At 39.6% G+C, this 21,437-nt stretch overlaps 1 protein-coding gene and 2 long non-coding RNA genes across 3 annotated transcripts; all 3 read right to left on the bottom strand.

The window, feature by feature from the left end:
- Positions 1-1,906: 1,906 nt before the first annotated feature.
- Positions 1,907-3,046, bottom strand: LOC141760598 (uncharacterized). Its single transcript, XR_012592405.1, has 2 exons — positions 2,726-3,046; positions 1,907-2,298 (listed from the first exon to the last, which is right to left on the bottom strand). It is a non-coding gene; the product is annotated as an uncharacterized LOC141760598 (long non-coding RNA).
- An 11,563-nt stretch (positions 3,047-14,609) lies between these two features.
- On the bottom strand, positions 14,610-17,374 carry LOC141761278 (transmembrane protein 272-like). Its single transcript, XM_074624608.1, has 2 exons — positions 17,155-17,374; positions 14,610-14,857 (listed from the first exon to the last, which is right to left on the bottom strand). Exons 1-2 carry the CDS (start codon positions 17,372-17,374, stop codon positions 14,610-14,612), a joined length of 468 nt encoding a protein of 155 aa, XP_074480709.1.
- A 122-nt stretch (positions 17,375-17,496) lies between these two features.
- On the bottom strand, positions 17,497-19,250 carry LOC141760368 (uncharacterized). The gene is made up of 3 exons (XR_012592336.1): positions 19,215-19,250; positions 17,660-17,745; positions 17,497-17,548 (listed from the first exon to the last, which is right to left on the bottom strand). It is a non-coding gene; the product is annotated as an uncharacterized LOC141760368 (long non-coding RNA).
- Between the last annotated feature and the right edge of the window lie 2,187 nt (positions 19,251-21,437).

The following is a 21,437-nucleotide window of genomic DNA, read 5'->3' as shown; positions in this document are numbered from 1 at the left end:
ATAATTCCAGTGTGCCTATAAGCACAAGGCAAAGCCTTGTGCAAAGCACACTGGTCTATTATTCGACGCGTTTATTTGTGGGAATGCTGATTCAGCATTCCCAGTATTGTTCTTCTAAGGTTTATTCAACTTCTTCAACTTCAACTATTTCTTCCGTACATTTTTTGGCGTTTAACTAGTCCTGCATACTTTCAGCTACAGAAACCGTTCAACTATCAACATATTCAGCTCTTTAAGGACATGAGTGCTATGTCTTGACTTGTTTCAACTATTTATATTTTTTTAAATATTACGCTTTTTCCACATTTTTTTTTACAGTGTAACTCAATGGAGAAAATCTTCAAATCCTCTTAAACCTACTCCACTTTGAAATGCTACTGCTTCTGCATACTTTCAGCTACAGACTTCATTTAAACTTTAAACGGGTTACAAGTCTTTGAACTATTAAGCTATGATTCAGCTTTTGGATAACTTTTATAGTTTTTCATTTATCACAGTTATGAAATCTTCAGACCATTTCAGATTTTATAATGGGTGTGTATTGCGTGGATCGTTAAGGGCTAGAGCGCATGATGTCACAGCTAGAGTGAAGCAGAGCTTAAAAATCTTTTGAAAATGATCCAAACAAATTGCTACCTAGCCCACAACTTCCACTCCTCATACACAATTAATACATCAAAACCTAGGTATTTTTCTCTTCTTTCAGATGATGTACCCATTTAAGCAATAGGTCTTACAGTTTGGGATTTATCTCCTTGAAAGCACCAAGAGATCCCTTCCTCTCTCTCATCCGCTGCAATGTTAATTCACCTCTAAAAGTCTGGAGCAAAAACTCAACTGTGGAGACTTTTTAAACTGCCAGTGCTCAGTCATTTTTAACTTTATCCACACAAATGACACGTCAACATCTTTATCAAAGTCTTGAGGTGCTCAAACTGAAGAGATTTCAGCTATACAACTGGTAGTTTTTAACTAAGGGAGTCTTTTTCAGGCAGTACCTTCTCTGTGTTTTCACCAGTCATTCCCAACCATGACTCAGCACTTTCAGACACAAACAGGTGTTTTTGATTGGCTGATTTGACAGCAGTCTCTGCCTGTCTCTGATTGGTGCATTGCTCTTAAGCTCTTTTTAACTCTACAAGTTTAATTTCTATTTAAGCCTATCCAGTTACTGTCTGCCTGATCAGTCTCTGCCTCTCTGATTTAAAAGTACCTCTGTCTCTCTTTCTCACACACACACACACACACACACACACACACACACACACAGAGAAGGTAACTGTATCTTAACAGGGAACTGAGGACAAGTTTTTTTTTCAAAATAAAATCTCTATAGAGTAACTCTATCTACTATATTTTGTCTAACGACTTACAGTTTTAAAAGTTCTAGCTGCTGCTACTACTACTACAACTATTACTAATTGACTGTTTTTCAGTAATGCGACCAAGGGTGCACACTTGATTGTTCTGCTGTTTCCTGTACGGATATATTCACACAAACATTATTCTTTGACATTTTGGCAACCACATCACTCTGCTAGAGTGCCGCTGCTGGAAACGGCTGATATTGAGACGCTTCAGTGCGCAGGTAACAAAATCGAGATGCATTGTGGGACATGTAGTTTATGGACACCGTACTTCTGCCTCTCCCTCAGTGTTATTTCCTGTGTAAAGCATCTAAACAGTGACATAATAGTGAACATTTACTGTATGGGATGGGTCCCTGAATGATGAGCTAAGAGACATTTTAGTTAACGTGTTAGCTTATATGAAAAGGCAAATCATGTTTTTAAAGATTACTTTAAAGGCATTTCTGCCTAGTAGATGTGCAGTTGAGAGGGTCAGCTGAGTTTGGACAATATCTGCAATTCATTTAGGGACACACACAAAACATTCACAAAATGTGACAACGTTTAATTTTGTTTCTTTATTGGTCACTTCAACATCAGTGATACCCAAATTCAGTAGGTCCTCAAGCCTACATAATAACCCTCATCTGTATGTGTTTAGCCAAGTTTTCTTTCTCAGAACAAATGATAATGACATGTATATTGTAAAATAGGCGTTGGTGTAATGGATACCAAACTTGTGACCTTAGTGATGCTGAGTGAATGAACCCTTAGATGATGGTTCTATGAATGTAATTTACAATCTCCACAGGTTGTCCGGTAAGAACATGAATATGATGACGATGTATCAATTAGTCCAGGTCACACACACTCTCTTTGAGATACCACTCATTTATTGATTGAAGATGGTTTTTTTAAATCCTTTTGTGAATAGTGTGGATAGTGGTTACTAAATACAGAAAATAAAATAGAAAACATGAGCAGGTATTAGTAACATGAAGTAATAATAAACAAACAGTATTGTATGAAATACAATGCAAGCTAAACAGTTTAAACGGGAGTAAAAGGAGGAGAACACAGCCTTCTCAACTATAAGGGAGCGTCAACAAATAACAGACTCAGGCTCTCATGCAGTACAATGAGCAGAGTGCACAGAGGGTGATATGATGAATTGTGCGACGGTCCCTTAATGACGGCCGTGTCTGCCCGTTCACTGCGCTGTTCTAACTTAAATGGTTGTTGACACAGAAACACACAACTTATCATTCAAACTATTATAGAACACGAGCATGAGCATTATAACATGATACAGGTGACTTTAGAATTATTATAACGATGCAGTTACTAAACAATAGAAAACTATAACAAATACTCACTTTCTCATGGACGCACAGGAAAGACCATATCAATAATAAATAGAAAAGAGTCCAGAAAGGTGCAACACTGATACTGAGCTGAGTTGGAGGACAAATGAGGCCTTGCGATCTGGCAGGTGATTGGAATAACAGCACTCTCTGATCATGTGAAGACCATGCACCAAGCCACAGGCTATTGGTCCGTGCATGTGATCAATGCATGGGCTGGTGAGGGGATGCTTCTGAGTTAAACTGCTGCACCTTCTGAACATATATTTTATAGATGTGACTGTAAAACTGGTGCAAGTTGGATCTTCCAGTTTTTTTCATTTAGTACAAATTTAGTTTTCATATAAGTCGTTGAACTCTTTGATGCACGTGATTAGAAAAGTGAGGTACTCGTTGAAATTAACAACACCATCACCGTCATCATCCAGGTCCTTGAAGCATTTGGCCGCACCTTTTCTGCTGAGCTAAAGAAATAAAAACAGAAGGAGTTGTAGTTGTAAGTAGATAGTAAAGCATAAAACATATGTCAAAGTGGCACAGCTCTCTATTGCAATAGTGCTACATCTTTTCTACTTACTTTTATCTCAAGCTCTTCGCGGAGCAGAGCAGCCAGTTCTCTCTTGGTCAAAGTCGTGCTGTCTCCGTCTTCTCCAGCATAGGTGACGAAGACTTCTCTGATGTTGACTACTGCCTGTTGGAGCTTCTTCATGTTGGCTGGAATGAGAAAATAGTGTTGACTGTGTATTCCACTGTTTATTTATTTATTAGTTTACATGGCGGTGGTAATGCAGTACCGTGGTGATGATTCATGCTACATTTAAACACATGGGTTGGACTCTTGGTTGAGTAGCTTATCTTAACAAGCACAATCTTAGATCAGGCATGTTACCGCCCAACACCCTTCCTCATTTAGTCTCATGAATAGAACAGATTCTTTTAAAAATGCATTCAGTACAAACTCAGATTTTCCTTCTCTCTAAATGTTGCTCATTTGTTTCCTTGTCACCTTTTCTCTGTCCCTCAGGGCTAATACTCCATTTCTAGTGACCATTGGTTTTAAACAAGAGACATTATCAAGCGCTGTATGGGTGGTGCAACAGAGAAGCAAATTGGTAGTTTGGTGTGGCATTCAATTCTGCATTTTTCTAAAACAAGTCAAGACATCTAATAGCTGCTTGCCCATTCACTTTACTGGTTGTTTCTTCTCAACGGCTTTGGCTCGGCTGCACCGTTATACATTGTCTTAACTCACTACTTTTCACATCCTCAGTTGCCCCACCCTACTGCATGCCTTTTAAAACAACTTTTCATTGTTTTTCCCCCCAGAATCCCTTTTAGCTTTCATTTACTGAATTCAAAACCAATTTCACATCTGTCGCTGTTATAATATTCAAATTAGAATTGGTATAATCTTACATTATATTGTCAATTTAACTCTATTCACACGTAGCACTCCACACAGGACACAAACCACACCCAGAAGCTCATTCATGCATCTCACACCACATCATGCTACATATCAGGTATCAAATATTTAGTCAAATGAAATAGTTAATGCTGTATTTCAAAAAGGATTCATAAAAATATTTCCACTCACCAGAATTGTATGATAACCTTGAGAGGTTGAGATGAGATGGTGGAAGAGAGGGATTTGTGAAGAGAGCACGGACACGAACCTTTTTAATCAGAAGTTGACACACCCTCTCTCCAAGTCCCCACCCCTCTTGCTGTGCTTTTTTACCTTATTTTTTTGATGATTGCATGTCATGTAGTAGTAAGTAATGGTCAATATAATCTCTTTTCATGTCGCATGGTGAGGGAACATCAAATCCTCTAGATCAGGGGTTCTCAACCTCTTGTAACTTGAGGCTCACTTCTGATTGTTAAAAAATTTCCGAGGACCACTTTCCCAAATAAATGACAAACTGGTCTATAAATATGTGTTATGCCACCGGTGTAATGACCCACATAAATATTCAGTTTAGCCTCACCCATCACTGCCTGCCATTATGAATCCAAAGTATTCAGGGTCATATCTACTCACCACCAGGGTCTGAAATTAACTTTTTTCACTGCCTGCCACTGTGGCAGGCAAGTATTTTTTTTGTCTGCCACTCAGAAATTGTATCTGTAATTCATTTAGGGACACACACAAAGCATTCACAAAATGTGACAACGTTTATTTTTGTTTCTTTATTGGTCACTTCAATATCAGTGATACCCAAATTCAGTAGGTCCTCAAGCCTACATAATAACCCTCATCTGTATGTGTTTAACCAAGTTTTCTTTCTCAGAACAAATGATAATGACATGTATATTTTATAGATGTGACTGTAAAACTGGTGCAAGTTGAATCTTCCAGTTTTTTTCATACAAATTTGTTTGAAAAAGTTTTGAGGCAATGTGGCCGAATTATTTAGTGCCGCAAATCACGATGAGGGCTGCTGCAAAAGTGACATACTCCTGGAAAGAAACAACACCATTTCTGTCGCCATCCAGCGCCACTTTTTAAATCTCTACGCTAAATGAAGGAATACAATTTTAGATACTAGAAAATTTCGCAAGAAATTTTGACCAGTGTGCTTGGTGCTGGGGGGGGGTCTGAGGACCATAGTGAGGTTATAAGAAGGGGGATGATAGGCCCAATAAAGTCCAAAGTCTAGTGACCCGTTTAAACTTTGAATCATTTTTCTACGTTAAAGTATGGCGACTCTGAATGGCCCTAAAGACGAGTGTTTTTGAGCTCTCTTCATGTCAATTTGCCATTCATTCCTATGGAGCAAATAAATCGCGCTTTCGCGAGATTTTTTCAGGAGCTGCTGAGATTTCTTTCGATAACAGTGACACCAGCCTTCTCGTACACTGGGACAGCCTTCATGTTGAGAAGCAGGGTGAACTTAATGGGATTGTGGACTTGGTCTTTCTTGTACCACAGGTACACCGCGTCCCCTTTGGTCCCCTCGCTCAGGTTAACACTCACTGGCGTGTATTTTTGCTGCTGAAGGGCATGATACTCAGCATCATCAGTGGAGACATTCAGATCACTGAGTGCACGCCCGGGGTCGGTGGTCTGACGGTACCAGATGAAGACATCGGATCCTCCTGCACCCTTGTTAGTATCTTCATCCACACGGATGTAACCATTCTTTAAGTAGTCGGAATCTGCTCCGTAGGAATCAGTGACAGTGACATCACAGATGTAGGTTCTCTTCTCTCTCTTCAACCAGGCGTGGATCCAGTTCCCTCCAGCCTTGCGGTTCAGATCACAGGCCAGTCTCTCCAAGTCATTCCGAAACTTCACGGCTTCACTATCTGCATTTGTAGAGACCTCAATGTCCACTATGGGAGTATAATACTCTCCGGACCCTCTGAAGTACCAAAGGTAGACACAGTCCCCTTTTGCTCCAGCATTGAGATTTTTATCGATCTTTTTGTACCCTGCATCGATCAATCCAGCAGCCATGTCATTGTTGAATGTAACTTGGAGCTTGGTGATTGGTACTGACCCACGTTTGTACTAAATGTAGATGTCCTTTCCCCCTACACCCTTGTTCAGATCAATATCGATTCTCGTGATGCCTTGGTGTTGGAGCTTTTGCTCATCAGCTTCATCAAGGGACACATCAACTTGTGAGATGTATTTGGCCATAGTGGGTAACTGCATTAACTCTCTGAGACCCACGCAATCCTGACCAACTTTACTGTCTTTCAGACACTGTAGCAGGTTCCGTTATCTTTGGGTTAAATTTTGCCGAGGAAAAAACTGGCATGGCCATTTTCAAAGCGGCCCCTTAACCTCTGACCTCAAGATATGCGACTGAACATGCGTTCTATGGGTACCCACGGGTCTGATCACTGGCAAGAAGGTCGTACTCTATATCCTATACCGGATTGGCACTCAGTGTGATCTGGTGGACGGGGTACGATCGTCTGTGGACCACTGAAAGGAATAAATGAGTTCTGAAACAATAGTTGCTTGAATAAGTATACTATTGTGTACGAAACAGCGTGATGGAGTGAGGTGCTAAATAAGCATTGGAATAAGTCACTCTTGAGATAAAGGAGTGTCAGGAAGAAATTACTAAATTAGCAATTGGGCAGGTGAGAAGAGGGAGAAAAGAAACTACAACTAGAATTAGATTTAGGATTAGATTTCTACGATACAGGCACACTTATAATATACTTACACAATCAGTGCACACACACACACACACACACACACACACACACACACACTTACACAATTAGTGCACACACACACACACACACACACACACACACTTACACAATCAGTTCACACAAAGACACACACACACGCCCACACATTTGTTCCCATGAGAAAGAAGTATTAAGAAAAACATTATTTTCTTGAGACACACCTTCTCCTAAAAGTCCTGCCAAGCACACAGTTATCTATTTCACTCAAAGCAGGCGTGACTTACACAGAACTGTCAAAACACTAAATGGGAACCCCTGTGGGCATGTGCATGTGTGTTAAAGTTTATGAATTCACCTTCATGACAACACGTATTTTTTGCAGTAGTTGAAGTTCTTTGCAGACATTTAGCTACAAACTGATTATTTTGGTGCTATATATTTATTATAATTCTATCTTGTCTAAAAGTGTTTAGAATTAAAACAATATAACCATCCAGATAAAGAGACAATAACTGTTGTCATGAACATCATAGCAAAGTAAAGACAACTTTATTTATATTAAGGATGTACCCATTTCCGAATTGGTTATTCAGGAAAGCACAAATGATGTGATGAAAACAGATTAAACAAGCGTACAACAACACAACGCAAGTGTGGGAAAAAAACGCGTGAACGAGCCCCCAAATATGTTACGGCCTCTCAGACAAACAAAGGCTATATAACAATCAATTTATTTTAAATCAGGACAAAAGTAACTATAAAAAATGTAACTGAGTAAACAAAAGGTTGGAGATCCCGGTTAAATGAACAAAAGAAGGGGAAGTTGCTGGGCCAGCCACGCAGTGGGCCGTCGCACCCAGCTCAACCGTCTAAACTCAAGTGTCTAACTTAAACCAAAAACAACCAAAATGTATATACCGGAGATCTCAAGCCCAAAAACAAAGTCACAAACTAAATGCTGGGAAAATGTATATATATATATATATATATATATATATATATATACATATATATATATAGAGGACAGAGATGTTGAATGTCATTGGGTAATCACTACTTGTGGTGGGTGATATTCCAAAGAATAAACTACCTTACAAAACCGGATTAAAATCATGATTACTTCTAAGTAAATGTTGTCACTCTCAACCTCTGTCTTCCTAGGAAAAGAAGCTCCAAAGCTACCTTGGACCACGCCTTGTTTGTGTGTTTGTGTCTACCTCCTGAGCTCCAATAGCCCATCTGTATTCATGTGTGATGATGTTAGTCCCCATTTTGAAACTTGACCACAAACTAGAGACCTGGAGCATTCAGAGCATGGATGGCTTTCCTAGCTAGGTTTACAATAAGGAGGTTTCTGCAGGATTGGCAGGTCATCCAAGATGGGATAAGTATTCTAATAGGCAGCCTTGGCACTCAGGAAAGGAGGCAGTCCAGGGTAATCTGTCTGTAGAATATAGAATAGTTCTTGTTTCTTCACCTGAGGGGCTGTAATCTAGAAATAGGTCAAGGATTTACAGGATAGTTGGAGTAGGTAAGAACCAGTGTGTGTGTTGGTGAGTGTGATTGAAGACAGAGCTCCGGCTTTGGTGAGGAGGAGTTGCACACCTGTCCTGGACCGTCACCTAAACGTGACCTGGTGGAGAAGACGCATTTCCTCTTGCACTGAAGGTGTGTGTGTGTGAGTGTATTCTGATCACTGGCAAGAAGGTCGTACTCTGTATCCTATACCGGATTGGCACTCAGTGTGATCTGGTGGACGGGGTACGATCGTCTGTGGACCACTGAAAGGAATAAATGAGTTCTGAAACAATAGTTGCTTGAATAAGTATACTATTGTGTACGAAACAGCGTGATGGAGTGAGGTGCTAAATAAGCATTGGAATAAGTCACTCTTGAGATAAAGGAGTGTCAGGAAGAAATTACTAAATTAGCAATTGGGCAGGTGAGAAGAGGGAGAAAAGAAACTACAACTAGAATTAGATTTCTATGATACAGGCACACTTATAATATACTTACACAATCAGTGCACACACACACACACACACACACAATTAGTGCACACAGACACACACACATACACAATCAGTTCACACAAAGACACACACACATGCCCACACATTTGTTCCCATGAGAAAGAAGTATTAAGAAAAACATTATTTTCTTGAGACACACCTTCTCCTAAAAAAGTCCTCCCAAGCACACAGTTATCTATTTCACTCAAAGCAGGCGTGACTTACACAGAACTGTCAAAACACTAAATGGGAACCCGTGTGGGCATGTGCATGTGTGTTAAAGTTTATGAATTCACCTTCATGATGGCACAGATTTTTGCAGTAGTTGAAGTTCTTTGCAGACATTTAGCTACAAACTGATTATTTTGGTGCTATATATTTATTATAATTCTATCTTGTCTAAAAGTGTTTAGAATTAAAACAATATAACCATCCAGATAAAGAGACAATAACTGTTGTCATGAACATCATAGGAAAGTAAAGACAACTCTTTTTATATTTGGGATCTACCGGAATCCGAATTGGTTATTCGGGAAAGCACAAATAATGCCATGAAAACAGATTAAACAAGCGTACAACAACACAACGCAAGTGTGGGGAAAAAACATATATATATATAGATATAGATAGAGGACAGAGATGTTGAATGTCATTGGGTGTCATTGTGGTGGGTGATATTCCAAAGAATAAACTACCTTACAAAACCGGATTAAAATCATGATTACTTCTAAGTAAATGTTGTCACTCTCAACCTCTGACTTCCTAGGAAAAGAAGCTCCAAAGCTACCTTGGACCACGCCTTGTGTGTGTGTTTGTGTCTACCTCCTGAGCTCCAATAGCCCATCTGTATTCATGTGTGATGATGTTAGTCCCCATTTTGAAACTTGACCACAAACTAGAGACCTGGAGCATTCAGAGCATGGATGGCTTTCCTAGCTAGGTTTACAATAAGGAGGTTTCTGCAGGATTGGTAGGTTATCCAAGATGGGATAGCGTCTGAGCTGCATCTCAAATTAATCTTTAGGTTCCCAGCTCAGATGATGTACACCAATTCTATTAGCTTTATTTTGACTTGGAGGGGTAAGGATAAGTTATATTAAAGAAAATTACTTACTTACTCTTCGATCAGGATATGAGCGAGGTCATACCTGGAGCGGGATCACACCGGGAGCGAGGTTATACCTGGAGCAGGGGTACACTTGGAGCAGGGTTTCACCTGGATCTTGGTGGTCTCCGGTATTGTGGCTGCATCTGCTGCCGCGTTGGTGCCTGCTTGACACCAACTGCTACCATCCTTAATTAACTACGTCTGTACGAGGGACTACCAATGCTAACGAGGGATTTCCAACTTCTGTACTTTAAAATGTACTTTCATAAAAAGTGGGCTACAAGTATATAACTATTAAACTAACAGTATACCTATTCACTTGTAGTATAGTTCATAGTATAGTTGCAGTACAAAATACAACTTAGATCAGGGGTGTCAACTCAATCACAGAGAGGGCCAAAATTAAAAACTGTGACTATGTCGAGGGCTAAACAGGGTCAACATTTATTAAACAGGATAGACAGGATATTGGATAAAGTGCAAAAAGAAAACATATTTAGGTAGGCTACATTCTTCTTTTTTGCACATGTGCCAGAGCCAGATGTTCGGCATGTTTTCTTGGCTGCCAGTTCATTCATGTTTGAGGTTCTGTGCTGTGGAACCCCTCAAGATGGGGTGAAGGTTTGCATCAGTGAGACGACTCCTGTGTGGGTTTTTGTTCATCTTCATCACAGAGAAAAGCTGCTCACACAGGTACTGTATGTGCTTCCAAACATGCAGAGCATTTGAGCAGCATGTAGGCGGAGTTGAGGCATCGTTTCGGGGATGAAGCTTGGAAACTGTGCAGCGCCCACAGAGTCATTCTTTGCTTTGAGTGTGTCATTACACTGGAGGTCTATCAGCTCCATTTGGATGTTCACAGGTGCTCTTAGTCTTTCCATGTCAACTGCAAACGGATTGCTGAGCAGTTCAAATTTGAATTTCTGAGCTGCAAAGTCGGTAAATCGCAGAGTGAACACAGTAAAATCTGGTCAGCACTCGCCGAAATTGAGCCAATAGCAACGCACGACCGCAGCTTCAGTTACACTGCGCATGTGTTATACCCCAAACCTCAAGACCCATGTCTGCCCGTGTTCCAGCCTCCTTCAATAGGCCTTGATTTCTAGTGTGACAATAAACGGGAGCCAAACTCTACATGAAAAAAATACACAATCGGCTTCATAACTTATTTCAAATGAACCGAACAATTCATTCACGTCCCGAACCGTGACTAGCGAACCGAACGGTTCGGATTTTTTACCTGAACCGTTCCATCCCTAGTGCACCACCATGCAGCCCAAATCTATTTTATATTACTGTGAAAACATCTCCTTCAAACAACTGGATTTACTCAAGTTTCTCGCCAAAAACGTAATTTTACGAGATTACATTTGAACTGAAACATGATACAGCGTGCGTACGAGTCATTGTGGGACAAGTAATAACCAGTTCTTTCTCTATTCCCATCTCTGCCAAAGTGGCAGATGGCCTGCCAATTTTATACGCAACTGCCAACAATTTACCTGCATTTGGCGGGTGGCGGATGCTAATTTCAGACCCTACCTTATTTCAGTAGTTCAACCTTTAACAGTAGGCCTATATCATTTTAGAAACTCCATATAGGTTTTCTGTGTAAAATTTTAATCTGAAAAGTAGCTGTCAGATAAATGTAGTGGGGTAAAAAGTGCAATATTTCCCTGTGAAATGTGGAGTAGAAGTATAAGAGCTTGCTTTAAACTGAGATACTCAAGTAAAGTACAAGTACATCAAAATTGAGTAAATGTAATTCTTTCCACCACTGATATTTCTTCACCAACATGGGTTGAAAAAAAACAAAAGTTCATGATAAAAATGTGGAAGTTTAGAGTAGTGATTCCCAACCTGGTGTCAAGATAATTTAAGGGGATAGCATAATATATCATACATGTCTATGTTTATTTATTTGTTTTAATCTTATAAGCTTTACTTTTACTTCCTTGTGAAATACTACACATTTTCCCCTTTGGGGAGCATCTAAAAGCTCTTTGAATTAAAGTCAAGTCAATTGTATCTGTAGCACAATATCACAGATCACAAATTATATAATGTGAACATACAGTACATGAAGAGATGGATCCAGGAGATGTCCCGGCATCGCTAAATAGATAGAACCTGAGCAACACGACGTCAAGATCCTTTAAAGTGTGCAGTCCTCTATAAGAATAATTTTAAAGGGACATATCATGCTAATTTTCAGGTCGCTGCATGTGACATAGGAAGGGGATCCAAATCTGAATGGCTTGTTGAATCACATGTTTTATGATCTAGGCCGCTTACAATAAACTGACTGGGTTGTCTTATTTCACGGTTTGTGGGTTGGTAGGATCTCCAGATACCCAGATGGATGTGCACAAGCACTGAAAAAGAAAGTTTTTCATGATATGTCCCCTTTAAATCTTTTTGGGAAGGTATACATAATTCAGCTTTCCACTTTCTTTAACTCTCTCCTTTATCCATTAAAGTATTATATATAAAAGGGGAATCTGACTTAAATAAACTTAACTTTTAACATATTTTTGCTGCTTGCAGGGAATGCATCACACTAAAATGAGTTGGGTCGGAGCTGCTCAGGCAGATAATATGCAGTAAGATGAAATCTATCATGTATGGATGAAATCCAGATCTGTTTGCACAAGACACAGAGCAGTTTGAGATAATTATACATTTACTTTGGCAGTTTTTCAAATCAGTGCAAAGTAAATTAAATCAATGAATGGTCAGACAGGTACAAACAGAGAGGGGCTAAGGTGTGTGCTCCACAACAGACAATGTGTCAAAGAAAGAGGGAAAGGAGGTAGATATATAACCTACTGGGTGACTAATGAGGGAATGAGAGGCAGGTGGGAGTGGGAGGTGAATGCTTCGCAGCTTCGACCATTGCCATGGTATTCAACTTCCAAATCACTATTTGAATGCTTTGTTTTTGAATAATTTTTTTAAATATGTAATAATAATCCCAAATAGCCCAAGAAAATAGGAATAATCCCACAACATTATTCATTATTCTTATTCAGCACTAATTATTAGTAGTTATTCTCATACAGATATCGCTGTTTGTTGTGTGTAGAGGTGCGTGTGTGTACAGTATAGTGGTACTGCCCCGGGCACTGAAACAAGGGAGATGGAGATGGAGACAGACAGCGCTGCAAAGCTTCGAATAGCTTTGAATATTTCTCACCAGAGCTTCAAAGTCCAAAAAATGGTATTCGGGACAGCCCTACTTCCACCATTTAAAACCAAGAAGGCCTCGTGTCCCCCGTGCAGCTATGGCGACCCTTCATGTGGGCCAGGACTACCAGTTTGGGAACCAGTGGGTCATAAATGTAATATAATGACTAAACAAGCCAAAAAAAAAACAGGGTTTTAAATAGTTTTTTTTCAGCTGAATATCCATGAAACAAATGCACTAAAACTAAAATGATTTAAGTTTAAAGAGAAATCTGCACATGTAAAAAATCACAACCATAAGTCCTTTCTGTGTGCGAGAGTGTCTCCTCGGTGTATCTCCTCCCTGACGGCTATGGATGTATTGACATCTGAAGAGTAGAGACAGTTCACTTGATGCTTGTTTTCAATTGCTCTCTTATATAAACTCCAAATATTCCGCATTTATCTTTTAGTACTTTTCATAGACTCTATGTCATGTTTTTACTAATCAATCCCATTGTTGTTGGTCTTCTCACAACTTCAGTGTTAGTGTTGTGATTAAATGTTACATAGTGGTGATCAAAAAGGGAAACATCAAAAATGTTGGTTCCCCCTGGAAACATACCACTGCATTAGGTATCTTAAAGTACTTTATACATGCTCATGATGTATAAGAAATCATTGTCTATTAAAGTGCATGATGGGGAAGATGTGGAGTATGATTGGTTAAACTTTACTGTGTTTCCCGAAACAAATTATCAACAAACATGAGCATTAAAGTAAAAACAAAAAGTAAGAACAATGCCAAATTAACTCATAAAGAACAGACATTTTATCATATTATCCTGTACTCTGTATCACGTTTAAGCTCAACTCCTGGTTCAACATGCATCTCATGTATCTTTTGGACAGGAAGTGATTGAAAATTCCTACAAACAGGAGGTAGAAAAGGCTCAGCATTGAGGAAAAAACATACAGTGTTAAAACCTACAGCATCGTGGAGTTAAGCATGTATCAAAACGAAGGCTGTGCAACTAGAAGTACCACTACGAGACATGATAGGTGTTTAGATAAGGCATATTAGTCTTGCGTTGCATTGTATGAACCATTCACTAGCAACGACCACACCATCAACAAGGTAGGATTTAACCATTTTATTGAACGAAAACACAGATGATGCTTGTGGTTTGTCGGATGCGGTTTGGGGAGCTTTGATTGAGGATCCTCCGTAGCGCCCGGTCACGACGGACCCCCTCAAGGACCCTACGAAGAGATGAGGAGAAGAGGAGAGAAGAATGGGGAGGGAGGGAGGGGAGTGGAAAACGAGAGCAGAACAGGAGGAGTGGGTTAGTGCGGGTATTTATAGGAACTACGGGAAGTGGCGCGTTGAGGCGTGGTCCTGCTCCCGAATCTATGCTGTTAGCTTAATATTAACAGCTCATGGTGTGCAGCCTCATGAGATGCATCCCATCACCTCATTGGTGCGTTGGTCGTGGTAGTTGTCGTCGTCTGCAGCGGCTACGCAACACAGGGTGAGGACGATGGCGCAGCAGCAGCTGACCAGGAACAGACCCAGCAGCATGTAGAATAAGATGCTGGTCCAGAAGGCAAACAGGTAGAGTGTCTTGTCGCAGTATAGATCCACGTTTGTTGTGTTCTTGTTGTAGTTGGGCTGGTAAATAGAGAATATCCACACATTACCTAGACAAAAAAGACACACAAGAGAATAAATACATTGTGTAACTATTTAATTCAATTCACAGACATGATTTACCCTATAGCCTATACAGTATATATATGTATTATAACTTAATAAAATATTGTGCAATTGGGTCTGTTGTTAAAAAAAAACTAAAGTTTTCTGTGTTTTCATGTGTCATCTTCAGTGCATATGACTCTTGTTTTGGTTGTTACCGCTAAAATGTCTGTATAACTGTATATTTTCAACTTTCAGAAGTCAGCAGTCATTTCTTGTTTTGAACAGTTTTTGAAGAGAGGATGACAGCCTGCTACGCCTACTGTATACTGTATATAAAAAGCAGTTGTAGTCGTTGTAACGTCACCCATTGGTTTGTGGACTACGGTTTGAAGACTTGAGTTTGGCATTTTGGCTGTCGCCATCTTGTTTTTTTTGCAACCAGAAGTGATATGAGAGGGCAGAAACTTTCATGAACTGAAAACACACTGTGAAAGGGTTCAGGATGAAAGACTAAAACAAGGACAACTCCCAGACCGGACAATGCCATGGTAGCGACCTGTCAATCACAAGGTAGCCACGCCCTAAAGCATACCCTGATTTATGGTCTATTTGACTCTTAATGGGACCATCATTTACTAAATGCACATCATTCTGTATTGAAGAAGACTTGAAACAAGCGATTGAGACCATAAACTCATGTTTACAATGTTTACTGAGGTAATAAATCAAGTGAGAAGTAGGCTCATTTTCTCATAGACTTCTATACAATCAGACTTCTTTTTGCAACCAGAGGAGTCGCCCCCTGCTGGCTGTTAGAAAGAATGCAAGTTTAAGGCACTTCAGCATTGGCTTCACTTTTCAGACCCGGAGGTTGCCCACTGGCTACGCCCCAATGATTATATTTTATCGACGATGTTTCGGCTAACGTTGATCTTTTTCAAGACAACTGTTTTCAGCAGTATCATATATTTGAATACATTTTTTCTTTCCTTTGTTCAATTTTTTTTTTTTTTTTTTAAATGCTGATAGAGAGATGGCATGACATGAAAAGTGCCACGGCCGTGTCATTTATTTAAGAAGAAATCCAAGTTAAATTCAGCCCAAAATATGCATTAAAATAAAATATGTATAATGAGCTTAATTGGACTGGCTACTTCAGCTGTGATGTTTAGAGGACTGAAGGATAACAGGCTGAGCCCTGTGTTTCTTTTCCATAGCCTCACTGAGGCTGTACAATTTTTAAAAATTAATTTTACATGTACATCCAAGGGTTTTGTGTGCACTGCAAGGTTATAATAGTTTTTCAATTAGTTTCCATTTTATTTTAGTTTTGACTTTTCAATTTAATTTTAGTTTTGTTTTAAATGGTTTTCAGAGTGTGTTTGTTGGTTTAGTTTCAGTTTTTCAGAAACGGTTAGTTTTAGTTTGTTTTTGGAAGGTCAAGTCCGTTCAATTGAAATTAATTTACGTTCATTTTTTCTTTAGTTTTATTCCTTTTTCACCCAGGCAATATCATTTCAGTTTAGTTTTCCTTAAGGATATAATTCCTATTTAGTCAGTTTACTAAAATATTTTCGTTTTAGTTTCAGTTTTAGTTTTAGTTTTAGTTTATTATAATAACTCTAGTATGCAGCTGTGTCAATTTAAAAAGGGAGGGGATCTCTAGCAGACATAGATGGACATCTAGTGGCCAACACATGTTACTACAACTTCATGAGGCAAATTGCAGTCTGGAGAACATCCAGGTGGGAGGAAGGTATGTAAGACATAACACCTGCTGTAACAAAAATAATAACAGAATGGAGGCAAAGAATTATATTTCTTCAATTGAGTCCACTATTTTCTTACACTAGGACACCTTGTAGTGAGTAATGACACGTTCAGCCATTTATCAGAGAAAAAAGAAGACTAACATAACATCACATGGCTGCCTATATCTGAGTGTCGCTGCTATGGTTACCTCAGTGTTTATTATGTACACCTAGCTAAAACTAATGCAGTCTAAATGCAATGAATTCTACCTTCAGTTTTTGTCGAAACTGTTTTAGTCTTATGGTCATTTTGGAGGCTGGAGTTTGTGCGGTTGTTGTTCTTATATTGAGAGTTGTTACCCTCATTGATATAAATGTAGAACAGTGGTTATAAGCATCCAAACACACAATTTAAACAGGCACCTGCAACCAGAAACAACCGGAAACAAGTATTTCCCCTAGTCATGGTATAATGTCAAAGAGGCTGATCTTTGGTCGTGTGTCCCTCCTGTGAGCTCATTCGTCAGCCCACCGCCATTTAAACTCACCAGTAATAAACCAGCAGAAGAGGAAGCAAGCTATCAACGAGTTCAGGGCCGTGCAGAGACGAATGATCGGGCTGGAGGTGTCGTCATCGGGCGTTTTGGTGATACACAGGGAGGAGAGCACCGCCAGCACCAGGCCAAAGACTCCCATCACTATCAGATAGACGGGGATGAAGGGCTGCCGCGGACAGTCATCCAGATATATCGCACCTGTTGGACACATGGGGGACAACAAGAGATATCTCCTAATTAATCTATCCACCAGAGCAGAAAAATACTGAATTTAAAATACTATAACATTTAAGTGAAACAAACAACATGAATAAAATGTGAATCGCTCACTCACCGATTGCAATCTGAGCGATGTTGATGGCACAGAACAAGAGCTCTGAACATCCTGCAAGAAGAAAGCATGAATTTAGATGAAAGCACAGACACGTACAGCCTCTTTTCTGTTCTTCATCTAAGCAAAAGCAAACTATGACATGAATGATTCAGTTGATCTCACCTAGTACCGGTTTTGAAGGTTTAGGAGGTTTGGGGATGCTTCCAAGAAGGCCACCGTTTGACATTATCAGTAATGAGGACTCTGACCTACAGAGGAAGATTAAGAACTGAGACACAAGTATACACTGAAGTTGTCCACATTGTTAAAAGTCTGCACGCTGAAAGCTGACGTCTTTATCAGCCAGACGACAAGAAGAAAACAAAGTGCAAACAAAGGTTTTAAGAGGAATGTAAACATAAGATGACGAGATTTTGCATTTAATGAATTAATCTAAATTGACTTCACCCATTTGTAAACAGTCAAAGACTCCTTTTTGGATTACACTTCATTTCCCATAATGCAACTGGAAATCATCTGTCATTAGACCCCTGATGCCTCTTGAATGCTCACTTATTTCAAACACCACACCTAGGCTGCATTCCAAATCACATACTTTTTGCCCTTACAAAGTACGTACTGTTGCACGCAGTATGCATTAAATTGTGACACACTACTTCCCCTCAGAGTCACTAAGATGTTATATGTTTGCACAGGTAGAGCAGTACTCCTTATTTGTCTTAGTTGTCCTTCGTTTTTAAGGACCGGGAACAAACACCCTATACATGCATTTGGCTGCTCATTAGAGTGATTTAATCAAGGGTCAGTCCCAGCCTAAATTCAATTTAGTTTTCATGCAACTCCTAAGTGTCCAGCACAGACTGAAAATATGATTACATTGGATGTAGTGACATGAACAGGGGCGGAGCGGGATGGTGGTTTCTGGGGCTCCAGCCTCGAACGTTTTCTCAAAAGCCCCGAATCTTTTAGGTTTTAAAAAAAACCTTCAATGTTGTGTCATTTCCCCTCCGTATCTCTGACTGGTCAGTTAAACATTCCCACTGTGAACTGTGACTGATATATTTGACTTCAGGACATCTCTGACTACATACATGCTGAAAATCAAACATTTTTACTGCATCAATTTAGATATTTTCCAAAGTACTAGTCCCTAGAAGTGTATGATTCAACTTTTTCCCATGGTCTAGTGTTAAAAAAGTTAACAAAAATCGCAATAAATCTATCTAAAAATATTGAATTGCAATTCTTGTAGAATTGTAATACTTAAAATGAGGCTGTAGCTCGTTGTCTACCTTACTACGGTTAGAGAGAGCCGTCGTTTGTGTTTTAACAACGTTTCATTTATGAGTTATTGATCCGTGAAGTTCAAATCTGTCAATATCTTTCCAACTTTACCGAAGTTAGTTTTTCTGCAGTCGTGTCTTTAGTGACTTAATTTTTTGTTTTTAGAAATAGAAAAAGAAAATCAATCCGCTTTTTAAGTTTAGTTCATCCCTTTTTGACCCTGATAAAGAAAATCATCTTGTATTTCAATTTTGATTTTTGTTTTTTAAAATGAAAATCAAATAACAACTCTTTCTTTATTTTAATATCCTTTTGTGAAAGCAAAATCAAATGACCAAAAGATACACTGTCCGCCCCGCCCCGCTAACACACCAACATATGAAAGTAGTGATTTAATGCATGAAAAGTAGTTGTTTAGCTCTCAGACACTCACCTGTAGTGGAATCAGTTTACCTTCCCGCTGTGTGCTGCTGTGACACTGATAGGCTCCTTGTGACATGCCAAACCTCCAGCTCTCAGGAGCGCCCATGCCCAGAGCGGCGTTCACACGGTCAGCTGATAGTAAAATTAACTGATGTGTTCTAACAAGTATATACAAGTATACCTGCAGTATAAAAAACTATTAACCTGAGAGTACTTTAAAGTGTACTTTCATGAACTAAAAAGTGGGCTACAAGTATATAACTATTAAACTAACAGTATACCTATTCACTTGTAGTATAGTTCATAGTAGAGTTGCAGTACAAAATACAACTTAGATCAGGGGTGTCAAACTCAATCACAGAGAGGGCCAAAATTAAAAACTGTGACTATGTCGAGGGCCAAACAGGGTCAACATTTATTAAACAGGATAGAAAGGATATTGGATAAAGTGCTAAAAGAAAACATATTTAGGTAGGCTACATTCTTCTTTTATGCACATGTGCCAGAGCCAGATGTTTGGCACCTTTTCTTGGCTGCCAGTTCATTCATGTTTGAGGTTAGGTTCTGTGCTGTGGAACCCCTCAAGATGGAGTGAAGGTTTGCATCAGTGAGACGACTCCTGTGTGGGTTTTTGTTCATCTTCATCACAGAGAAAAGCTGCTCACACAGGTACTGTATGTGCTTCCACACATGCAGAGCATTTGAGCAGCATCTTTACCACACAGCGTTTCCTGGTGTATGATGCAGTGAGACACTGTCAGCTCACTTGCACATTTCTCCCGCTGCATCTTCTCCCACATCCTCCCCACTAATCCGTTCTGAAATCTCTGCGCTAAATGAAGGAATAATATTTTAGATTTGATGTCATTCAATGTTCAATATATTTTACACAAAAAACATCATATACATGGTAAATTACAGTGTTTGAATTACACCGTGGCTTCCGGGGGAGCCCTATTTTTCTGGACAGTGAAGGTACTGTACACTTTACTGTACTTTGTTATTGTCATCTATAGTGTTTGTTTGCATAAAAACACAATTCAAATGATTTATTCAAATATTTGCTTTGATTAAAAAAAGCTTAGCAAGCTGCTTAGAGCTAGTGTTAGGAAGTCACAATTCACTCTCTAATATCTATTTTATCCATCCATCCTATCTGTCTATTCAAGGTCGCGGGGGGTGCTGGAGCAGATCCCAGCTGACATTGGGTGAAGGCGGGGTACACCCAGTCGCCAGACTATCACAGGGCTGACACATTCACACCTACGGGCAATTTAGAGTCAACAATGAACCTAACCTGTCTTTGGACTGTGGGAGGAAACTGGAGAACCCGGAGAAAACCCACACCAACACGGGGAGAACAAGCAAACTCCACACAGAAGCCGGGTTTGAACCTGCGACCCTCTTGCTGTGAGGCGACAGTGCTAACCACTGCACCACCATGCAGCCCATATCAATTTTATATTACTGTGAAAACATCTCCTTCAAACAACTGGATTTACTGAAGTTTCTCGCCAAAAAATGTATTTTACGAGATTACATTTGAACTGAAACATTATACAGCATGCGTAGGAGTCATTGTGTTTAACCGTGGGAAAGCATCAATGCAAAGGAACCTATAATCACAGAGACATGAGATTCCAAGGATTTGGACGAGTTATAACCAGTTCTTTCTCTATTCCCATTCCTAGCATTTTCCCTGTGTGGCAGATGGCCTGCACATTTTATCCGCAACAGCCAACAATTTACGGGTGGCGGATGCTTATTTCAGACCCTACCTACGTTATATAATATTTCGGTAGTTCAACCTTTAACAGTAGGCCTATATCATTTTAAAAACTCCATTTTAGCTTTTCTGTGTAAAATTTTAATCTGAAAAGTAGCTGTCAGATAAATGTAGCGGAGTAAAAATTGCAATATTTCCCTGTGAAATGTGGAGTAGAAGTAGAAGAGTTTGCTTTAGAGAGCGTTCCTATTGGCTGTGCTCCGGTCATGTGACCGGAACTTGGCGTTCTTTCACCAGATTTCACAATGGCGGCGGCGTCACAAACTTTCTCATTTTACAGCTAAACCGTGCACTACAAGATGATTCTGAAAACATCTGAGGCGAGAAATAGGCATTAACATAACATAATACTGATTCATATTTGATCAGCGCTGCTCAGTTTGACCGCTTGGTCGGAGTTCACGAGTGATTGACAGCCGGCTCTCATAGACGGCAGCTGGACAGCGG

Source organism: Sebastes fasciatus, chromosome 22, assembly GCF_043250625.1.
Source record: "Sebastes fasciatus isolate fSebFas1 chromosome 22, fSebFas1.pri, whole genome shotgun sequence".
In the NCBI taxonomy this organism is placed as follows: Eukaryota; Metazoa; Chordata; class Actinopteri; order Perciformes; family Sebastidae; genus Sebastes; species Sebastes fasciatus.
The sequence above is the reverse complement of the archived record's forward strand: the minus strand, read 5'-3'. Positions and strand labels throughout refer to the sequence as shown.